Source organism: Tupaia chinensis, unplaced genomic scaffold, assembly GCF_000334495.1.
Source record: "Tupaia chinensis unplaced genomic scaffold, TupChi_1.0 Scaffold000466_1, whole genome shotgun sequence".
Taxonomy (NCBI): domain Eukaryota; kingdom Metazoa; phylum Chordata; class Mammalia; order Scandentia; family Tupaiidae; genus Tupaia; species Tupaia belangeri.
The window spans coordinates 2454085-2474644 of NW_006159975.1; the positions used below are offsets into that span (position 1 = coordinate 2454085).

Consider the following 20560-nt stretch of genomic DNA (forward strand, 5'->3'; position numbering starts at 1 on the left):
AATCCTAACCTGTTTCCTGGCTTTAAGCAAAGTTCCTTAGCATTTCTTTGATTTAAGTTAAAACTGGTTTTCTTAATAGTACCAAGTGAACTTACTATTGAGAGTAGTTAGATTATTTAAGAAATTGTGTGATCAATACAATGTGGGTGAAAAAGGAATGGAAGACAGTTGTGGACACCAGAGATAGTGTGAAAAGAGGGTGGGAAAGAACAGAGGGTCAGAAAGAGGGGTTAAAAAAATTCTAGAAACTAGAAATGGAAAATTTTTGATTAATAACATGCATGATTAAGCCACTATGCAGTATATTTTGGATGGGAAATCACATTTTGTATGCAGTGATGATGCTTAAGGGAAAGAATGTAAATTAAGTTTTAAAAAAGTTTCAGAAAAAAAATATCTATTCAATGACTGCAGGAAGATATATAGCCCCAGCTAGGTGCTACTTTATAGGATGCCTAAAGTTAGACTTGTGTTCATGGAAATGTATATATCAGCTGTGTTTGCTATGAAAATATTTAGATTAATTAAGACCTTTAGTAATTCAATAAAATTTTGGGAGAATACAGTATAGAAAGCAAACATAGATACCAGAGACAGTGTGGGAGGAGAGTGGGAGATGGCAGAGGGTAAGAGATAGGGAATCAAGGATGGGGGGAAAAAAAGCAGAACATACGGAAAACAAGAAATAGAAAATTATTTGCTGACAGTAACATATATGTTGATGTGCTTGATTGAGACAGTATACAGTGTACTCTGGATGGAAAATCTCATTTTGTATGCTTTAATGATGTACGGTGAATGAATGTAAATAAATAAATAAGTTTAAATTAAAAAAAAAAGAGACCCTGACATTTGATACAAAGTAGATGAACATGGAAGAGTTAATGCTAAGAGAAGCAAGCCAGACTATGAAAGACAGGCTTTGTGTGTCTCGGCTTAATATGTATTGAATGTCTGTGCTCTATAGCAGAAACTGAAAGATTGGAAGGTATAATAATAGGGAGGACAACTAGAGGTACCAGAGATAGTATGGGGACAAGTAATAGGAGGTGGGAGGGTGGGGTTCAGGTGAAAAATAAACAGCACATTAAATAGACACAAAAATCAAAACATATGGGCTGATGATGTTTATGGTAATGTCTTCGACTTTACTAATATGCACTGTATTCATGCTGAGAAAAATCACATTGTACATTGTAAAGATGTACAGTGATTAAATGTAAATTAAAATTTTAAAAAAGAAAAAAAAAAAGGATTAGCTGGAAATTCACCTTGTGAAGTTCCAGTTATCTTTCTACTACAGAAATGTCCAGAGGGTACGCCAGTAAATGTGGAAAATCTACATGCACTTTTAGAGCCTGAGCCTGGTGAAGGTACCCACGACTCAGTGGCACCAGTAAACTGTGGAAATGGCAACACTGTGGATGAACTCTAGAGATCCCACATACACGGTATTAGATGGACACGTGAAAAGTTGCAAGAGCCTGTAAGCAGACAATCCAGAACCTTGAAGTGAAAGCCCTTCTTTATTAGTGTCCGCCTTGCATCATCTGCTGGCAAAGCTTGAAATTGTGCCAACTGGTAAAATAAAAGTATTAAAGGGTCCAGATCTGTTTGTGAAGAGCAAGTTAAATGGGTACATATGAAGTTGAAAGGCAATAGATGTACCAGTTGGTGGCCTGGTGGTTAAGGCAGCTGGAATCCACATGGCTGACTGTGGTTTGAGACCCAGACCTTGAACCTTGGAAAACACACCAGGTGTATGTACTTGTGTGCCAGAAATCCCTAGAGGAGAATTGAGAAGGGATTGTTGTATGGCCATCCCCGCTGAAGGGCACTTTCTCACTTTCCTTCTCTCCTGTGAGCACTTGTGCCTTATAGCAAAATTTTAAAAATAAAAATAAATGTATAACTATCATAATATAGTACTGAAAGTAGAAAGTAGTATATAGTTTCTTTACATTTTTAGTTATTACTGAGACCTTTGGAGAGTCATAACATTATAGAGAAACCATTGAAATTGAACTCACATTTTAAACAGCATTCTTGTTACATCTGGTGTTACCACAAAAGGAAACCAAAAAGTGGTATTTTATATCATTGGCTCTCAGTTTCTGTAAATGCAAATTGAGAGAGTTAAAGTAAATTTACTATTTTTGTCTCGTAACATCAATAAATGGTTGTTGGAAGGGTGTTATATTTATACTTACTATTTTATGTAAATATGATTAATCATTTTATAACATAGCCATTAATAAGAAAGAAATTTCATATTCAAAGAGGGGCTTAAGTATATATTAATTGACATAACTTAATTGACCAGATGATCTCAGTAGCCTAATAAATCTAAGTCTCAGCAAGGTTGCCATAGTTTTCATAGTTTTTCAATGAAAAGGAAAAAAATAGATTGTGAGGCAAAAGTTAAATGAGTTAGAAATTTTCTCAGGAGTCATATATTTAACTATGTTCAAGGAAAAATACTTTTTCAGCGTAAAATTATCATTCAATTCATCAGCACTTATTTTTCTCCATTAGATCTAAAATGTGCATGCAAATGAAATGTTGTAAAGCATTTTTATGAAAGCATGTACATATTTTATTGGAGTAAATATGAATTAACTCTATTTAAAAATCTATACAATTAGAGTAGGAAGTTTTTTCTGATTATCAAAATGATCAAAGCTGTGAAGCTAACACAAGATTGTTGAATATGCACGTTAATTATCTCATATCATTCCAATGAATTTAAATGTAACAGTTTAATAGAGGTACTTTACCTATAGTTTAATCTTTTAATTTTAATTTCAACATGATTGATCCTTATCAATGATATGAATATGAAGGTTAAATATTATGCATTATGACAATATAAGAAAAACAATCATCTGAAATATTTTATGACATTATGGAATTGAAAGAAAATTTGAGGGTCAAATAATTGAGAGTACCCAAAAAACACCTAGGTCTTAAAGTTGTTTCTGAAACAATGTGAAAAAAGAGAATTGACTTATGTTGATCATTTTTGTTTGTGTCTTATGTTGTTTTTCACTTTAGTATAAAAAAAAATTAACAGCATACAAATTGTGTCTCCCATTTGATTTGCACATTGATGTAGATAAGAGGAATTATGTTTATATGGAGGTCTTTGTGATTTTTATAAAGTTCTAAATTATTTTTATAAAGTGTATCTAATATTTTAATTTAATTTCTCTACTTTTTGTTAGCTTCTCCATGGGTTGATAATAGTAGAACTCCAAACAAGATTGATCTTTATGATGTACGCAGAAGACCATGGTAAGAGTTTTAACTGGCCATGAAAGAATAGCATAGAAAAAATAAAGGGTTTTTTGTTTTGAATTGAAGGAATATTATCATGATTAGGATGAAATTGTCTACCTATTTAAAGTACTCTGTTGGTGATTTTTTTTTTTTTAATAAATAAAAGTAGTTGAGGGGAACTTAGAAAATGGTAAGTTCAAATAAAAATGATGATGAACATTTTTGAAATGATTTATCACATTTATTTCAAATGGACTACTTTGTTTTATATTCACTCTCAGCTTTAAATGTCTCTTAGCTGTTGGTTTCTATTGAAAGGCTTCTGGCCTGCTGGAATAGAGAGCTCTAACAGGGAGATGAGATAAGAGAGGGAGATAGTTTGCCTCTGGCAGTGAACTAATGAGGAATGGCCCCAAGGTAGAAGCTCCCCCTGAGTTACATTCATCTAGCTTAGGTGATATATTTTCCCAAAAAGAAGTTCTGTTCCTCACTATGAGAGCAATTCATTTTCCTAACATAAAACTTGAAAAATGTCCATAACCCATGATTGAACTTACTGAGAAACTGTTACCTTCTTTAAACTATGAATTGTAATTTTTGAGTTTTTAAAAATTGTGTTTAATTTGGGAATGCATGTTTTTTTCTAATGAATTCATATTATCTACGACTTAGTGTTTTCTTCACTACCATTTTTTATATCACTATTTGTGAGTACGTGTTCATGAGAAGAGACACCTAGCGTCTTTTAAAAGAAGACTCTATGGGAGCATGTATAGGAAATTACCTGCTACTATATAGGTCATTTCCATCTTTCTGCTGAAGTTCAAACAAGCATAATGGTTGATTCAAAGGACATATATTTAAGGCTTTTTAAAATTTCTTCTGAAAAAGGAGAAAGAATAAAAAATGAGAGGTGGGGGGAAGAGAAGGCACCCCCCCCAAAGGCTTCTTAATGTTGCAATCCACCCCAGCCTCAGCTAGCCAACATCGTGGTCATGCATGCACGTACCCAACTTGCACATGGAGACCTCAGGATGTGAACCTGGGAACTTCCTGTATGGGTGCAGTATTCCACAAGATTGTGTTCCTGCTGTGCCTCAGTGGTTGCAAAACACCTTCATTCCAGAATAATTTAATTGGTGACCCTCTTAAATATATGCACATGAGCCCATTGTGTACAGGAAGAGCTCAAGACACCAGCCTAGGGCCTTCCAGGATTCTTTTCATTGCATTACCACTGCCCCCCTGTGGCTGGCCAAGGCTTTTTCTAAAATGCCCTGTTAAATGTCCCAATAGCAACTTACATGAACAGCAGCCGTATCTAATAGTAGCAGATACTGTTAATGCACATTTTACTCTTGTTAATATTTCTCCGGCATGTGTGGTGCTGGATTTGTTGAGTGGAGGCACAGACAACTGTATCCACATGATTTGGGTTCAGACATTGGTTGTTTGGGGGAAGGGAAATTTAGAAGCTAGGTGCACCAGAAGAGGAGATAATATGTCCCCTCATCTTCCCAATGAGAAGCATACAGGGACCAATTTAAGAGGTTGGGCATGAACCCTATTTGCTTTCTGCAGCTGCCACCCTGCCACTTTACTTTCTTACAGTGAAATATGTGTGCGCGTGGGTTATAAATTCTGATGATAACTGCTTTGTCAACATATTGTGCTGGTTAGATATTAACTGTGCTGCGTGTGGTCTGAAAACTAATTGGACTGTTACCTGGAAGGCTTCTGCGAAGTTAGCTTTAGAATCATGGGCAAAGAAGCTTCAGGGAAAAGTAACAAGTTCAGGTATAATCCTTCCTGTTGAGGATGGCAGGCTCCTTGTTCCCATCATTCTATGGCCCGGGACTGGAGATTTTGGGGTCATTCACCTGCAATCAGACTTTTCTCTCCCCACAATTGCTTAATCATCTGCATGAAACTCTCCTGGAGTCTCTTTAAAATTAAGAGATTATAATTCTTGTAGGACTGACTTCAGGAATCAACATTTTGAACTGATTATCCAGATAGTCTTAGATAGTCTAAAGTTTGAGAACCGCCACTTTAAATTATTGGTCATGACATTGTATATTACTGTACTGTTAATTACTTACAATCTATTTGTTTTGTGTTGACGTTGCTTTTTCACATTCCTGAACCACTTATCTATTTTCGTGTTTAGTTTTTGGATTTAGAAATGTAATAATCTGTTTTTTATTAGAGTGACTTTTAAAACCAGGGGTCAACAGTTGGAATTCAAGAATGTTTTTTATTTTTTAGAAAAATGTCCTTCCCAAATTTAATTTCTTTCACTGCCAGTATTAAGATATATCTCTTGATGTTTGGTATAAATATCTGAAAAGTATACTTTAAACATTATACCTCTAGCATCTCTAATATTATGTTAAATAAACCTTTAAAACCGACATTATAGAATGTGTGTAAAGGATTATTGTCTACTGAGATAGAATGGAAATAGGTCTTTGCTTGAAAAAGACCTCTCAGAAAGATATAAATGTCAATATGTTAATTACCAATGTTTAATATATAACAGCATAAAAAAATCATTTACTTGATATTTGTTCCAGGTATATCCAAGGAGCTGCATCTCCTAAAGATATGCTTATTCTGGTCGATGTGTGAGTAGTTGAATATCACATATTTATCTACAGAGGATATGGGATGATTTGTAGGTAATAGTAATATGTTGAGACTAGGAAATGTTAGTGAATAATTATGATGACTTTTCTCTCCAGATAAAAACTCCATATTGAGGAAATAACAAAACAAAAAATTCTTCCATTAAAATGAGAAGACTCTATATTGGAATGGAAAATTATGGCATAATACTAAAATTATTTATGAATTCTGATTTATATTTTGAACAATATCCTAATACAAGGTTGCTAAAACTCAGCAATTCCAGGAACTAGCAGATGGCGTAATTTTATGTCATTGGACTCCCACGTAGTCAACTGAGGTTCGAGTTCCGGACCTGGTGACTTAAACTTACTCCAGGCACATGTGAGTGCGTGCTCAAAATCCCAAGAGGAGAATGGAGGAGAAGGAATTGTGCCATGACCATCCTTCCAGGCAATGTTTTCTTGCTTTCTGCTTCTCTGTCTCTGCCTCTCTGGCAAGCACATGTGTCCTATGGCAAAAATCTCTCTCTCAAACAAACAAAACAAAACCAAAAACTAAACAATTTCTAAATTTAAAAAAAAAGGAATCAGTTATTTGGAACTTAGTCATTAATGATTCAATTAACTTTATGGATTTGGTCACAATATAGACAATATTAAATGTACTAAATATTAATACTGGCATTTTTAAGGGAAACGTTGCTATACAAGAAAGAATTTGGGGAAATTTTTATTGGTAATTTTTTTTTTTTTTTGGAGAAGTTTTTGCTATAGGGCGCATGCATTCGCCAGATAGACAGAGAGAGACAAGAGAGACAGAAAGTGAGAAATCACCCCCCATGGGGGATGGTCATGCCGCAATCCCTTCTCCTCCATTCTCCTCTCGGGATCTTGGGCACGCACGCACACGTGCCCAGCGTGAGTTTTAAGCCACTGGGTCAACTACATGGGAGTCCAGCAACATAGCCATTACACTAACTGCTGGTTCCCTATTGGTAATTTTTAAAATTTGTTTTATTGCTCAACTTAAGGTGTGTGTGTGTGTGTGTGTGTGTGTGTGTGTGTATGCTTGTGTATACATTCTTTTTTAAGGTTTTTGCCACAAAGTGCATACACTCACCAGAGAGAGATGAGAGGGAAAATGAGAAATCAGCCCCCCAGGGCAGGGATGGTCACATTGCAATAATTTCTCCTCCAGTTTTCTGGGATTTGGGGCACAAATGCACATGCACCTGGTGTGATTTTTAAGCTCCCGAGTCTGGGACTGGAACTGTAGTCAGCCATGTGAAAGTCCAATGCCTTAACCACCATGCCACCTGCTGCTGACCCTGTGTATACTTTTTCTAATAAGGTTGAACATGTAAATATAGAACATTTGAAAGAATCTACCATGCTATGCAGATTTAACTTTTAAAGGCAATGCATGAAGCATAAAATATTTTTCTCCAAGAGAAAAAATATGTATATCTTAATATATCTTTTATATCACCGGAAGAAAGAGAATTCATTGATTCATATGCAGCTATATCACAGGCGGGTATCAACATTTGAATTTTCTTCTTCTTTTTTTTTTTTTTGTAGAGGTTTTTTCCTTCAGGGCGGGTGTGCTCATCAGAAAGACAGAGAAACAGAGAGACAGAAAGCGAGAAATCACCCCCCACCCAGGGGTGATGGCCACACCACAATCCCTTCTGCTCCATTTTCCTCTTGGGATCTTGGACACACATGCACACATGCCCAGCATGAGTTTAAGCCGCTGGGTCCGGGACTCAAACCACAGTCGACTACATGGGAGTCCAACAACATAGCCATTATGCTAACTGCTGGTCCCTGAATTTTCTTCTTTTGGCCTTAAATAATTTAATTGGGTTGTCCAAAGTCTTATGGCCCAGCTCAGTTTAGTTGTCCAAAATCTTATAACCCAACTTGAAAAAGGAAAGATAATAGAATTTGGCAAATGTAACTTAAATGTTCATTTTCTTTTTACTTATTAAGATGCATTAAGGCACATATTTTTTAAATTTGTCGTGAATTTTTGGGATATAAATATCCTTGATATTAATCCTAATTATGTATCTAAATGCTAATGCAATATATAGTATTGTTGGATGTATAATAATTTCCAGAAATAATTTTAATATTCAAATGTGTGGAAGCCAAATACATATCCTCAGATTGAAAATGTGTATGACATTGAAATACCATTTAAAAAATCATTTCAACAGAAATATATTGAGGTTCTCCTATATACAATATGATAGCACAATGACAAAGACCGGGCCATCGTCCCTAACCTCAAAGAAAATTTAAATGTGTTATGGAAACTAAATCACATTTGCAAATAAATAAAACAATTATAGGAAGCAATGGATACAAAGGGAGTCCATAGAAGAGAGACCACAGTGATTTAAGGTATAGCAAAGCATTAAGAAGATAAAATTTGGAATTACCAAATGGCATAAAGATTGCATTGCTGGTTCCACATGGCCAACCACAGTTCAAGTCCTGGCCCTGGCAGCTTGAAACTCACACCAGACGTATGTGCATGCATGCCCAAAATCCCGAGAGGAGAGGAAGGGAAGGGACTGTGGCATGGCCATCCTCCCTGGTGGTGGGGGAGATGATTTCTTGCTTTCTGTCTCTCTGTCTCTCCAGTAAGTACAGGTATTCCATGGCAAAAATCTCTTTTAGAAAAAAAACGACTATATTTCGATGAATTTTTATGGCTAAGATTTTATGAGGCAGGCATGGGAAGGGAGAGGAAAGAGGTGAATTTCAAATGAAAGAATTGACAGAAGCAACGTAGCATAGATGAGAACATCTGGAGGAACTCTATAGAGAAAGTGGAGGAACGAAAAAGAAGCATTGGGAGCTAGAGATGTAAGAGTGAGAATTCCTTGTCTAGAAAAGAGCCAATAGGTAAGTGGGGTCATGGAAGGTAATAGATTATATAGAGAAGGAAAAACCAAGACTAAGTCTTGGAAAGATATCTGTTTTGGGGTGTGAAACTAAATCTGTTTTTGTTTTTTTTTTCCCCCCACAGATTTATTATCACCATTGTTATAAGTGTTGTATTAATTAAATCAACTAATAGGATCCTTAGAGCAATGGCTAGGTCTATTATCATCTTTAACTCCCCCTCCCTTTTTAAAGAATTATTATACACACACACATACACACACACACATATATAATATGTATATATTTGCTTTATGGCCTATGCATTCACCAGAGAGAGACAGAGAGAGAAAAAAAAAAAGAGTAAAAGAGAAAGTGAGAAAACAAGCCATCAGATCTGGGACTGAAACCATGGTTATCCATGTGGGCATCCAGTGCCCTAACCACCATGCTACCTGCTGACCCTTTAACTCTGCCATATAACTTGGCTAACAGAACTAGGGTTTGCTTTTTTTAAAGTTCATTTCTTCAAAGAGAGGAAGAGAGAGACTCTGACAGGTACTAGCAACAGGGTCTTTGTGCCGTGATCCACCCTGGTCTCAGCGAGCCTGGGTCACAGACATGCACACAAGTGCCTTGTGTTCTCAGGGAGGTTCAGAGATCTAAATCCAAGACCTTTCCATGTGGGTCTGATTGCATTAGTGCTGTGCCACCTCCTGGCCTCAGAGCTGGTACTGTGATACATATTTCCTGAAGGATGAATATGCCATCAGTATCACATTTTATTTTTAATTTTGTAATTGTGATATTTTCAGTGAAGAATACATATTGATATTGGTATTGGTAGAGAAGGCAAGATTTCGTATCATTTCCACCCTATCAAGAAATTATTTCTTCTGCTGATTTTTAAAGACAAAATTATTATCTAAATATTATGTAATGATCTTGCATTGATACAGACATTATTTTTTCTTGTGATGTTACCGATTAAATAAATGATGAACAACATGATAACCTGTTTGTCTGTTTACAGGAGTGGAAGTGTTAGTGGACTGACACTTAAACTGATCCGAACATCTGTCTCCGAAATGTTAGAAACCCTCTCAGATGATGATTTTGTAAATGTAGCTTCAGTAAGTATCAAATAACTGCTTTTTCCTGAATTAAATCTGCAATTTCTATCTCCCCTTGACTTTAGGTACTTCGTAGTTTAATCTTAAATAGGCTGAGATATTTCTGATGTTACAAGACTATCTTACTAAACCATCATAGGTTACCGTGTCTCATTTTAATTCATGGAATTTAGATGAAATCGTTTGTGGCCATATTCTGGAGGATATAATTTTACATTTAAAGTGGATGTATTCGTAAAGATGTAGAAGGAGGAAGAGGAGGAATAGTAGTGAGGATAGTTTGTTTTACAACGTATAAAAATAGATCTGTCTCTGAAATCACTTGAATAGGAAACATTAAAGCAGCTGGCCAGCAATTGCTTTACTCCTGTTGAAAACAAATTTAGACAACCCCAAATTTAACAGAGTTTATTTAAACAAAGGGCAGACAAGTTATATCAGGCGCCTCTCAGAAGATGGCTTTTGAGAGACTATGGCTAGCCGTGTGGTTTACAAGGAACATATGTGGGCAGAATGGGACAGTTATGTGTTCAGTAAAAAAAAAAAAAAATACCTAAGTGAGGGAGCGAGGTAGAGAAATCATCGGTTACAGCTGGATGGTGGGTGGCACGAACAGCCTGAAAGGTGGGCTTTCTGTGACTGACTGAAGTGTGGCTAGTGTGATTGGCTGCAACTTAGTAAGCAGCTCAGAAAAACAGCCTAACATGCATGATTTTGGCTTATCCATAGGAATGAAAGTGTAGGAGCACAGCAGCTATTTTAGGCCAGAATGGTTAATAGTTTAGTTTAACACTCCCTTCATCTGAAAGGCACCATGAAAAAGAAAAAAAAAGAAAAAGGCAAGAAACCTGATAGAACTTTTTTCAGCAAAGTTCCAGGTAACTAGATTATACCTACTAAGAGAAAGAGACCTTGTCCCCAAAATGCTTTAGTATGTTATCCCTGGCTAAGGACCGCTGGGGTAAATACTAGGTGCTAGGCAACATTATGACTTCTATGCAAAAATGTGTCATGACTTTCCTGACAACCCAGTAGGACCCAAAGAGACAAGATTTCCTGAAAAATGTTTCACAGGTGGTATAATTCTCTGGGGAGCAAACTGAAGATATGTCTTTGTTTAAATGAATTCACAACAAAGTCTATGAAACTTTTCTCTTTTAATTTTTTTTTTTTTTTTAATTTGCTATAGGTTGTATGCACTCACCATGGTGAGGAGGGAGGAGAAAGAGAGAGGAAACACCTCCCTGAGGGGATAACCATACCATAATTCCTTCTTCTCCACTCTCCTCTTAGGATTTCAGGCATACATGCACACACATTTGGGGCATTTTTCAAGCCATGAGGTCTAGGCCTTGAACCATTCAGTCAGCCATGTGGACTGACTTAGCCAATATGCCAGGTGACTAGCCTCTGAAACTTTTCTTGAGAGTTTCTTCCATGTGGGCCAGAGAATTATGTCCAACTCAAGAAAAAAGGGGTGGGGAACTCTCATGTCTACTCCTCTATTTGCTTCATCTCATCCTCTAGAAATCCTTTAGTTTGTGTGCATTCTTGACTTTATTTCATACAGCTTGATACTGCCTCAGATAGTTGATTCATGTCAGTCAGATTTTACAAACTAACCTGTCACCAATTATTCTAGAAAATGCAAACAAAATGTAATGCTTTATTTCTCAAACGAGATAATCAAAAAGGATACTCATTTAACTTTATTTGTGTGTAAACAGTATTCATTGCAATGGCATTGGAATGGTTATTGAAATATTATCCTTGGCATAGCAAAAGAGAACGTCTCAAAATATTAGATTCAGTGCAAATTTGGCATATCCAGCGAAATTGACATAAAATCTGAAGATATTCAATAGGGCCAATGTCTTAGTCAAGCTTCTTCCAGCATACATATGTTCAAGCATGCATAGTTTATTTGGGAAGTGATCACCGAAAATATGACTAGTTACAGGAGAGAGAACAGAGTCAGGGGAGGGAAGGAAGCCAGTTAAAAAGAACTTAATTTAAAGATACTTAATTCTGATCATGGATTCTATTTTTTTTTTTTTTTGGAGAGGTTTTCACTATAGGGCGCTTGCACTCGTCAGACAGACAGAGAGAGACATAGAGACAGAAAGCGAGAAATCACCCTCCAAGGGGGATGGTCACGCCGCAATCCTTTCTCCTTCATTTTCCTCTCTGGATCTTGGGCATGCATGCACATGCGCCCGGTGTGAGTTCTAAGCCACTGGGTCCGGGATGCGAACTGCGGTCGACTACGTGGGAGCAACTAGCACCTTTGCTAACTTTGGGGTCCCTTTTTTTTTTTTTTTTTTTTTAGAGATTTTTGCTATAGGGCACGCACACTTGCCAGAAAGACAGAGAGAGACAGAAAGCAAGAAATCACCCCCCAGGAGGTATGGCCACAATGCTATCTCTTCTCTTCCATTCTCCTCTCGGGATCTTGGGCACCCACGCATGCACACGCATGTGGCGTGAGTTTAAGCCACCGGGTCCAGGACTTGAAACACGGTCGACTCTATGGGAGTCCGGCAACATAGCCATTACGCCAACTTCCGGTCCCTAATCATGAATTCTTGAATCCATATATTATTATGGAATATTCACTTCAGAGTTACCCTACGCAAAGCTATCTGAGTTATTACGAACTGGTCCTTTCCTGTGGGTGGGCAGAACAGACTCTGGCCACAAGAGGGAGCCTTGAAACAAAAAGTTATAGATGATAGAAGGCTAACCATTGTCCACTCAATCTAGTCAATGATTCTTAAATATGGAGACTGGTCACTATTTATAAATAAGCAAACAAACAAACAAATAAATAAATAAATACAGTGCATTAGGAAAGTGGACCACTAGAGTTAGAACCAAGGTCAGAATATATATTCATCTTTTTTTGTGTCCTAAAACCTTTCCTAATTTCTCTGCATCTTTGACCCGCTCGTGTGCTAGGGTGGGATTACCTAGATTTTTACCCCAGAGGCCAATGAGTCCATGGTGTCAGTGTCCATTCACAAGCGGATTCTTCAGTCATCTTTTCACAGTTAATCACCATGCATGGAAGAGCTTGAATGATTATTCTGAGTTTCATGCATAGTGTTCCCTTTCCACACTATGTTGCAACCCTGATGACAAGCTCCATGTCAACTGGACCCCAGCAGTAGAATAACTGACTTTACTTTTATTTGTATTTTACATGTTGAACTACCGACCTGAGAAGAAAACACACCCAGTTAGTAGCTATAGATTTAGGCATAGTTGCATTTTTACATGACCCTGGTAGGAGAACTGCCTTCTCTCCACTCCGCATCTTCCCCACACTGGAGAGCCAAATAGTTATTACAGCAGAGCCTGTAGTTGCACGAATGGGAATATAGTTTCCCAGTTGGGTCACTTTGAGTTATGGTGACAGGTACCATTCCTCCTCTTCTCTCTGTTTCCCACACTCATAAATTCTACCTTCTGGGGACAGAGCCAGTGGGGTGTAGAAGACACTTGATCTGTAGCATTTGCCAATTTGTGTGTTGTAAATACTCCTATCATGGTCTGTTTCACACTCCAAAGGCTTTACAGGTTACTGAAAAGTAACCATTGTTCTTCCTGATCAGGTACACACTGGCGCCAGCACATAGTGCATACAAATATATATATATATATATATATATAGTGCATCTTGAAAGTACGCATCCCAAGTGAGATTATCATCTCTAAACTAAAGCCTTAGTTGCAGATTAAAGGGTGACTGTCTTCATTTTCTTTTTTAGTTGTTTACATATAATCATTGTGCACTGTCCTATATCCTAGTCTTCAGGTTCCACTCCTTGCCCATAAGTGCCCTGACTTTTACCTGGAAACCTGCCAGGTTTTTGAATGCCTCCTTTATAATCCTCTGATTCTCAAAAGCAAATTCTATTACATATTGACCTTTCCACACAAGAAATGAGAATCCATTTATTGCTGCCATAGAAGACTTTTGGCTTTCCTCCTTCACTCAGTTAATGGTTGACTGATCCGAGGCTATCTTTTTCTTCAATGAAAACTTAACAACTAACCAACTCTTAGCTTTATAAGAACTGTTGTCCCTATATCCTCAAGACACTGTATATTATGTTTCAGTCACCACAGAGGAAGATCTCAGTAGTTATGATGCTATAGCATCTGCAGAGGATTTCCGAAGATAATTATGAGCAGCATACCTATTTGTTGCCATGTGATTGGTGAATCGTTTAATTCTAGAATCCCAGTCTAAGGATCTGCTTACTAAGACTACCATTGGTATCTGCTTAGATTAGGTTTCCCCCAAAATAGTCATTGAGACAAGGATTCAAGTTTAAATTGTTTATTTGGAAAGTAACTCTAGGAAAGACTTAGGGAATTCAAGTTTAAATGTTTATTTGGAAAGTAACTATAGGAATGACTATTAGAAAAATATGGGGATTGAAACAAAGAAGGAAACTAATAAACGACACATGAACAAACAAGTTAGCAGTCTAAGTGAGCTTGGGTTATTCTTCTGGGAAATTCTAGGACAAGTGGAAATTGCATGAACCTGTTGCCCCTTCCAAGAGGAAAGGGTTCTGCAGTACAGAAAGTGGATGACTACTCCCAAGGCATGTTCATTCCCTGGTGTTTCCAGACCACCATATGCAAGGCAGGGGATTCTCTGAAATCTCAGGCTATTAAAACTTAGGCTGATGGAAATGTGAGTGCAGCACCAATATGTTTTAAAAGAATTTCTGATTAAACGGGCTTTTAATTAATTATATATTTTCAGCACTTAGGCAGCTACTAATTTTTTTTTTTTAAATAAAGAACTCAGTATTAATATTGGGACACAGAATGTTTGACACCCTTCCCTCCCAATTTGCGGAGGATACATGTGCTCTCTGTTGAGAGACAGAGAGATAGGGAAAGTGAGACAGAAACTCCCATGGAGCATAGTTATGCTACAGTCTCTTCTCCTTCATTCTTCCCTTCTTTTGGGATTTTTGGGTATGTGTGCACACATACCCAGTGTGCTTTTCAAGCCACTTAGCTGGAGACTTTGACCATACAGTCAGCATTATGGACCAAACCACCTGAATAACCGGGCCACAGGCTGGCCCATGCCTGACAAATTTTAAAAGTCATTGCATTCTCATGGGACCAGCAGTTAGCATAATGGCTATGTCGCTGGACTCCCATGTAGTTGCCCATGGTTCAAATCCTGGACCCAGTAGGTTAAACTCACACTGGCCACATGTGCATGTGTGCCCAAGATCCCAAGAGGAGAAAGGAGGAGAAGAGATTGCAGGGTGGCCATACTCCTTGGGGAGGGGGGTGATTTCTCGCTTTCTGTGTCTCTGTCTCTCTCTTTCTGGTGAGCACACGTGTCCTATTGCAAAAACCTCTCCAAAAAAAAAAGTCATTGTATTCTCTAAAGAGCTTATGGTTATTAAATATGTACTCTAAAAAAGAAAATGCTTACAAGATATTTCCTTGTAGTTTCTGTGAACCTGGTTAAATAGACTTCGCTAATATACTGAAAGCTCTTTGTAAATCCTAACTTGGGTGGCCTCACTTGGGGTCACTGGAATATGTGAACTAAAAGCATGTGAGCAAATTGAACATATTTCTGTAAAAGTAAATGGGAATGCATTTGAAAGAAAGCATCTCACTACCTCAAGTTAGAAATTAGGAATTTATCTTCGTTATATATTCAAAACGGAGAAGGAGAATGATGGTAAAAGATTTGCAACTCAGGAACTAGAAGGTATTATAGAATAGCATTTGAAAGATGAAGTCACAGTGATCCCCCATCCTGCTCCTAGTGGAACTGATTACTGGTTTTAGCTCCTAGCTCACCCTGGGTTTGCTTACTTTTGGTTATTTTTACTTCAGTCATGTATGGCTCTTACATACCTTAAGCACACCTTTCTTTTCCCCCTGCACAAAAAACACGAGAGACAAGATCTTTACAATCTTAGCGTCAAGAATAGCAAAGTAAAATAGGAAAACAACTTTTCAGTTCTGGTTCCTCTTTATTGTAGTAAGAAGTTGACATATCTTGCTTTGTGAAGACTTCTTTCTCATGTAGGATATCTATGCGCATGTTATTTGATTTTAAACTGCCATTAAACACTCATGACAACTGAAGAAAGTTACCACTGCAAATGTGCAAGACTTTTTAGATGAAAAGAAATTCAAGAAAGGGTAGTCTCCTATATCATCTAAATTGTTTCGTTAAGCGTGCCCTTTTGTTTAATTGTATTATTCCAGAATACTATTTAGTGATTGAACACTCACCAGATGACTGTGTGGCCATAGTATTTCAGGCATATATTTTCCCATCAGAAAATCCATACAAATAACAAATAAGTTCCAAGGTAGATATGTATTCACTGTTTTTTGAATTAATTTTAATTTTAATCAATTTAATCCTAAATGATAGGTAATTATTTGAGTTAGTATGTATGTGTGTGTGTGTATATATTTAGCAATGCTCACATGGAAGAAACTGTTTTAAATATTTCATTTATTTATTTATTTATTTTAATTTGACCATAGAGGGACAGAGTGAGCAAGAAAGAGAGGGAGATGGAAAATGAGAGAGCAAGCTGCCAGGTCCAAGACTCAAACTGTGGTCAGCCATGTGGGAGTCCAGCGCCCTTACCCACCACACCACCTGCCAGACCCTGTTTTAAATATTTTTATGATACCACATTTAGTCTTCACAGCAATCTTGTGAGTAGATATTACTATCCTTAATTTTGCAGTTAAAAAAAAAAAACACAGGTAGAGTTCTAGCAATTTTTCCAAAGGAAGAGACAGAATTGGAGCACAGCCATCTTTGTTTATAGTGGACCTGAATTGTCAAGAAAAACAAAGTTTTCTAATTCCATAGGTATAACTGATATTCTGAAATAAAGAAATTATGAAATAAAATAAAAGATGATGATTAAGTTATAAAAGCAAAAAAATGCTTATTTTTCAATATAAAATTATTCTTTTGCAAAGAAGATTGCTATTTGTATTCTGGTGGAGAATTTCTTTTTTTTTTTTTTTTGGTGGAGAATTTCTTAAGGGAATTAATTTTTTTTTTTTTTTTTTTTGGTGGAGAATTTTTTAAAGGAATTTGTTATATGTTAGTTTGAAAAAAAGTCTATGAATTGGATTGTTCTTATACTTGCAGGTAAATAAATACCAATGACTATCTATGGATTATATGATTTGCTCTTATAGTATATCTCCTTTGTCTGTAATAATTTACTTCCTTTCCCATGTATCTTATGCTCCTATTAAACATTAAATATGCTTACTTACATTCATATAATGCACAGTGTCAACAACATTAACTTCATAATGTAAAAAGAATTTTTCAGCTTTTCTAGTTACTATGCTTTGTTTTGACTATAATAAGCTGCCCAAAGTTGTATATTTAAAGATAATTCTTCTGGAACATTTTTATAACAGAAAAGTAAAACTATTTTTTGTCTTTAACAGATTGGCCCTTCTCATTAAATACAAATGTAACAATTTAATGGTATGAAAACTCTCAACAAAATTTCTTCAAAATATAACATCATATAATATGTGTGTGTTTTCACATATGTGCCTGTGTATTTTTTCCCCCTATTTTTCATTTTTAAGCCAAACATTTACAAAAGCAACAATATGACTTCTGGCTTTTGTGACTGCAGGGATGCATAGTAATAAGAGGAACCCAGGGAGTGGTTCTTTAGTTAAGTCTGACAGCAATTTTCTAACAGAACTCTCGTGCATTTCTCTTCATTCTCATACCTAAAAACATGTCAGCCATCCAGAGACTTCCAGAGGAACCCATATTAACCTTTTCCAAAGTTGCCTAGAAACACTGGACCAAGAAATAAATAAATAAATAAACAAGTAAAAATTATAAACAGCCTCTCAATTTTAGGGTTATATGTCTGTTTCTTTCATTTAAAAAAAAAAAAAAGGAAGAAACACCAGTTCGTATGCCTTAAGTCATGCATAAAATGCCAGAAGTAACGCTGCAGCATTTCCCAGTGTTTCCGCTGTCTCCAGGGCTGTTCTTTGTTGCAGAAAGGAAGCCCGCTGTTAGCAAAGCTGAAATGCAAGGCTAATGTAGCTGTTCTCCCACTAATCCAGTTACATGCTTTGATAGAAGTAAGTGGTAGATGATAGGAGCAGCAATTCAGTCACAGCGTGTTCTGATTTACAGACAAAATTTCAAATGTTGACATAGGGAGTAGAATCTGTTTATGAATGTGAGGGAGTTTGATGGTTTAAGAGTGAAATATTTCAAGCCAGTGGAGGATGAGAGAAAAGCGTCCTCAGATTGTGTGCATGTTAAAAGTTAACAACTGAAGAAGATCTTCATGTATTTCAATAAAAGCATACCATGACTTAAGCGTTAGATACAAAGGCTATGATTATATTAAAGCTCTTTGGTGAGTTTTCTTCCTGGAAGTTTTTCAAATGTGTGGCCATTATAAAATGCTATCTTTGATTTCTCACCAGAAGAAAAGATCATCAAAATATAATTTCTTATAACATTATCTTTACTTTTGTTTGTCAAGAGGACTTTTTTTGGTTAAGATCTACCCTTTCCCCCGCCCCCATAGGGCATGTGCGCATGACATAGAGAGAGACAATGAGAAAGTGAGAAATCACTTCCCAGAGGGGATGGCCACACCGCAACCCGTTTTCCTCCATTCTCCTCCTGGGATATTGGGCACAGACACATATGTGCTCGGCCTGAGTTTCAAGCCACCAGGTTTGGGACATGAACTGTAACTGACCATGTGGGATTTCAGCAATGTAAGTGCTATAGGATTTGCTGACCCCAAGTTCTACCTTTTTTTTTCTGTTTAACTTATTGTAGGGCATGTGCACTTGCCAGAGAGACACAGAGAAACAGAGAGAGGGAAAGTGAGAAATCACCCACCTGCAGTGATAGCTACACCAAAGTTCCTTCTTAATTCTCCTTTCACGATTTTGGGCACACATGCAAACATTCCTACTGTGTTTTTCAAGCCACTGAGTCTGGGACTTGAACCACACATTCAGTCATGTGGAATCCAATGCCTTAACCTCCTTGCCTTTTGCCCAGATTATTATCAATGAACTTTGAAAGTGGCAGTCCAAAAAGATGTGAGTACAACATGAGGAATGAGAATTTATCATTTTTCCTTGCTGGAAAGTGCAGGTGAGACTTAGTCCAGCAAGAATCTTTCTCCTTAATGCAGCTTCTGAAAGAGGCCTGAAGATTTCCTAGCTACAAATCTCTGTGCATGACAGGTATATGTCAGTGGATGTCTAGCCAAATAAAGGAGAAATAACTCTAGATATGGTATGCTGAAGATTATGAACGTCTTTGCTTTCCGTGGTATATGTATCAGGAAACTGAGTTTTGTTGGTCTATATCAAGTAAGGAGCAGCACAATGGAATGATCCCACGGGCACATTATACCTGCATCGACAAGATTAGTTTCGATTCACCTCTAGTGTTCGCTTGTTTGTTTGTTTAAGAATTAAGTTTTTAATTTTATTTATTATTATTCAATTTGACCAAAGAGAGAGGGATGGAGAGTAATAAAGCAAGCTGCCAGGTCCAGGGCTTGCATCCCAGTAGGCCATGTGGGAGTACTGGGCCCCAACCAACCATCATGCCATCTGCCCCCTAAAGGCCTGCTTCCCACTCTTCTCAAACATCTGCTTCTTAGGTACACAGGTAAAATTGCATAGCCATAATGCACAACTTTTGAAACTACTAGTTATATGACCCCTTATAAGTTACCTAAGAATTGGGGCCAGCAGTTGGCATAATGACTATGTCACTGGACTCCCATGTAGTCAACCGCAGTTCGAGTCCCGGACCCAGTGGCTTAAATTTACGCTGGGCGCATGTGTGTGCATGCACAAGATCCTGAGAGGAGAATGAAGGAGAAGGGATTGCAGTGTGGCATCCCCCCTGGGTGGGGGATGGTTTCTTGCTTTCTGACTCTGTCTCTGTCTTTCTGGCGAGCACACACATCAATACAATAACCTCTCCAAAAAAAAGTTACGTACGAATCCATAATCTGTTTCTTCCCCTTAAAAATGGACAGAGTCATATTTAACTGGACAGAATGTTGTTCAGCACCAAATTAAATGTCATATGTAATGTTCTTAAATTTCATAATCACTTGGTTATGGTTATTATTCTTATTATCATGTTCCAACATTTGTATTTTTACAAACTATTGGGAGATAATTCTTTGCAAATCTGTTATACATCTTCAAGTCTGCTCAGATTTATGTTTACTTGGGGGTAGTGATGTCTGAGAGGTGTCTCCTTTCCCAAAGGAGATTTGTGTTTCAGGGTAATTAAAATAATTGTCTGTCTCTGATGGGAGGATAGGAAGGCCTACCAATGTAAAATGAAAGACTTCTTCCTCTTGGGACTCCTTGCCTGAAACAGCCCTCAGTGGCTGTGCAGTGACCCCTGGCCCTGTGGTAATTGGGGTCTGGGTAGCCCGTGCTGAGATGTTACTGTGGCTACTGCCATTGTGGTAAGTAATAAACTACTGTTGTCTCTGACCCTGACGGCTTGTGTTTCTACTGCTTGTTACCTATCAAACTGTCAGAGGCTAA

General features: G+C 37.2%; 1 protein-coding gene across 2 annotated transcripts in view; it reads left to right on the plus strand.

Moving 5' to 3' along the window:
• Nucleotides 1-20560, plus strand: part of CACNA2D1 (calcium voltage-gated channel auxiliary subunit alpha2delta 1) — a 567237-nt gene that overhangs the window by 428983 nt on the left and 117694 nt on the right. For both annotated transcript variants that reach the window (XM_006155764.3, XM_006155766.3), the window contains exons 8-10: nucleotides 3225-3294; nucleotides 5856-5906; nucleotides 9841-9940. In XM_006155764.3, the coding sequence (XP_006155826.1) occupies nucleotides 3225-3294; nucleotides 5856-5906; nucleotides 9841-9940 (221 nt within the window). The remainder of the gene's footprint in view (nucleotides 1-3224; nucleotides 3295-5855; nucleotides 5907-9840; nucleotides 9941-20560) is intronic.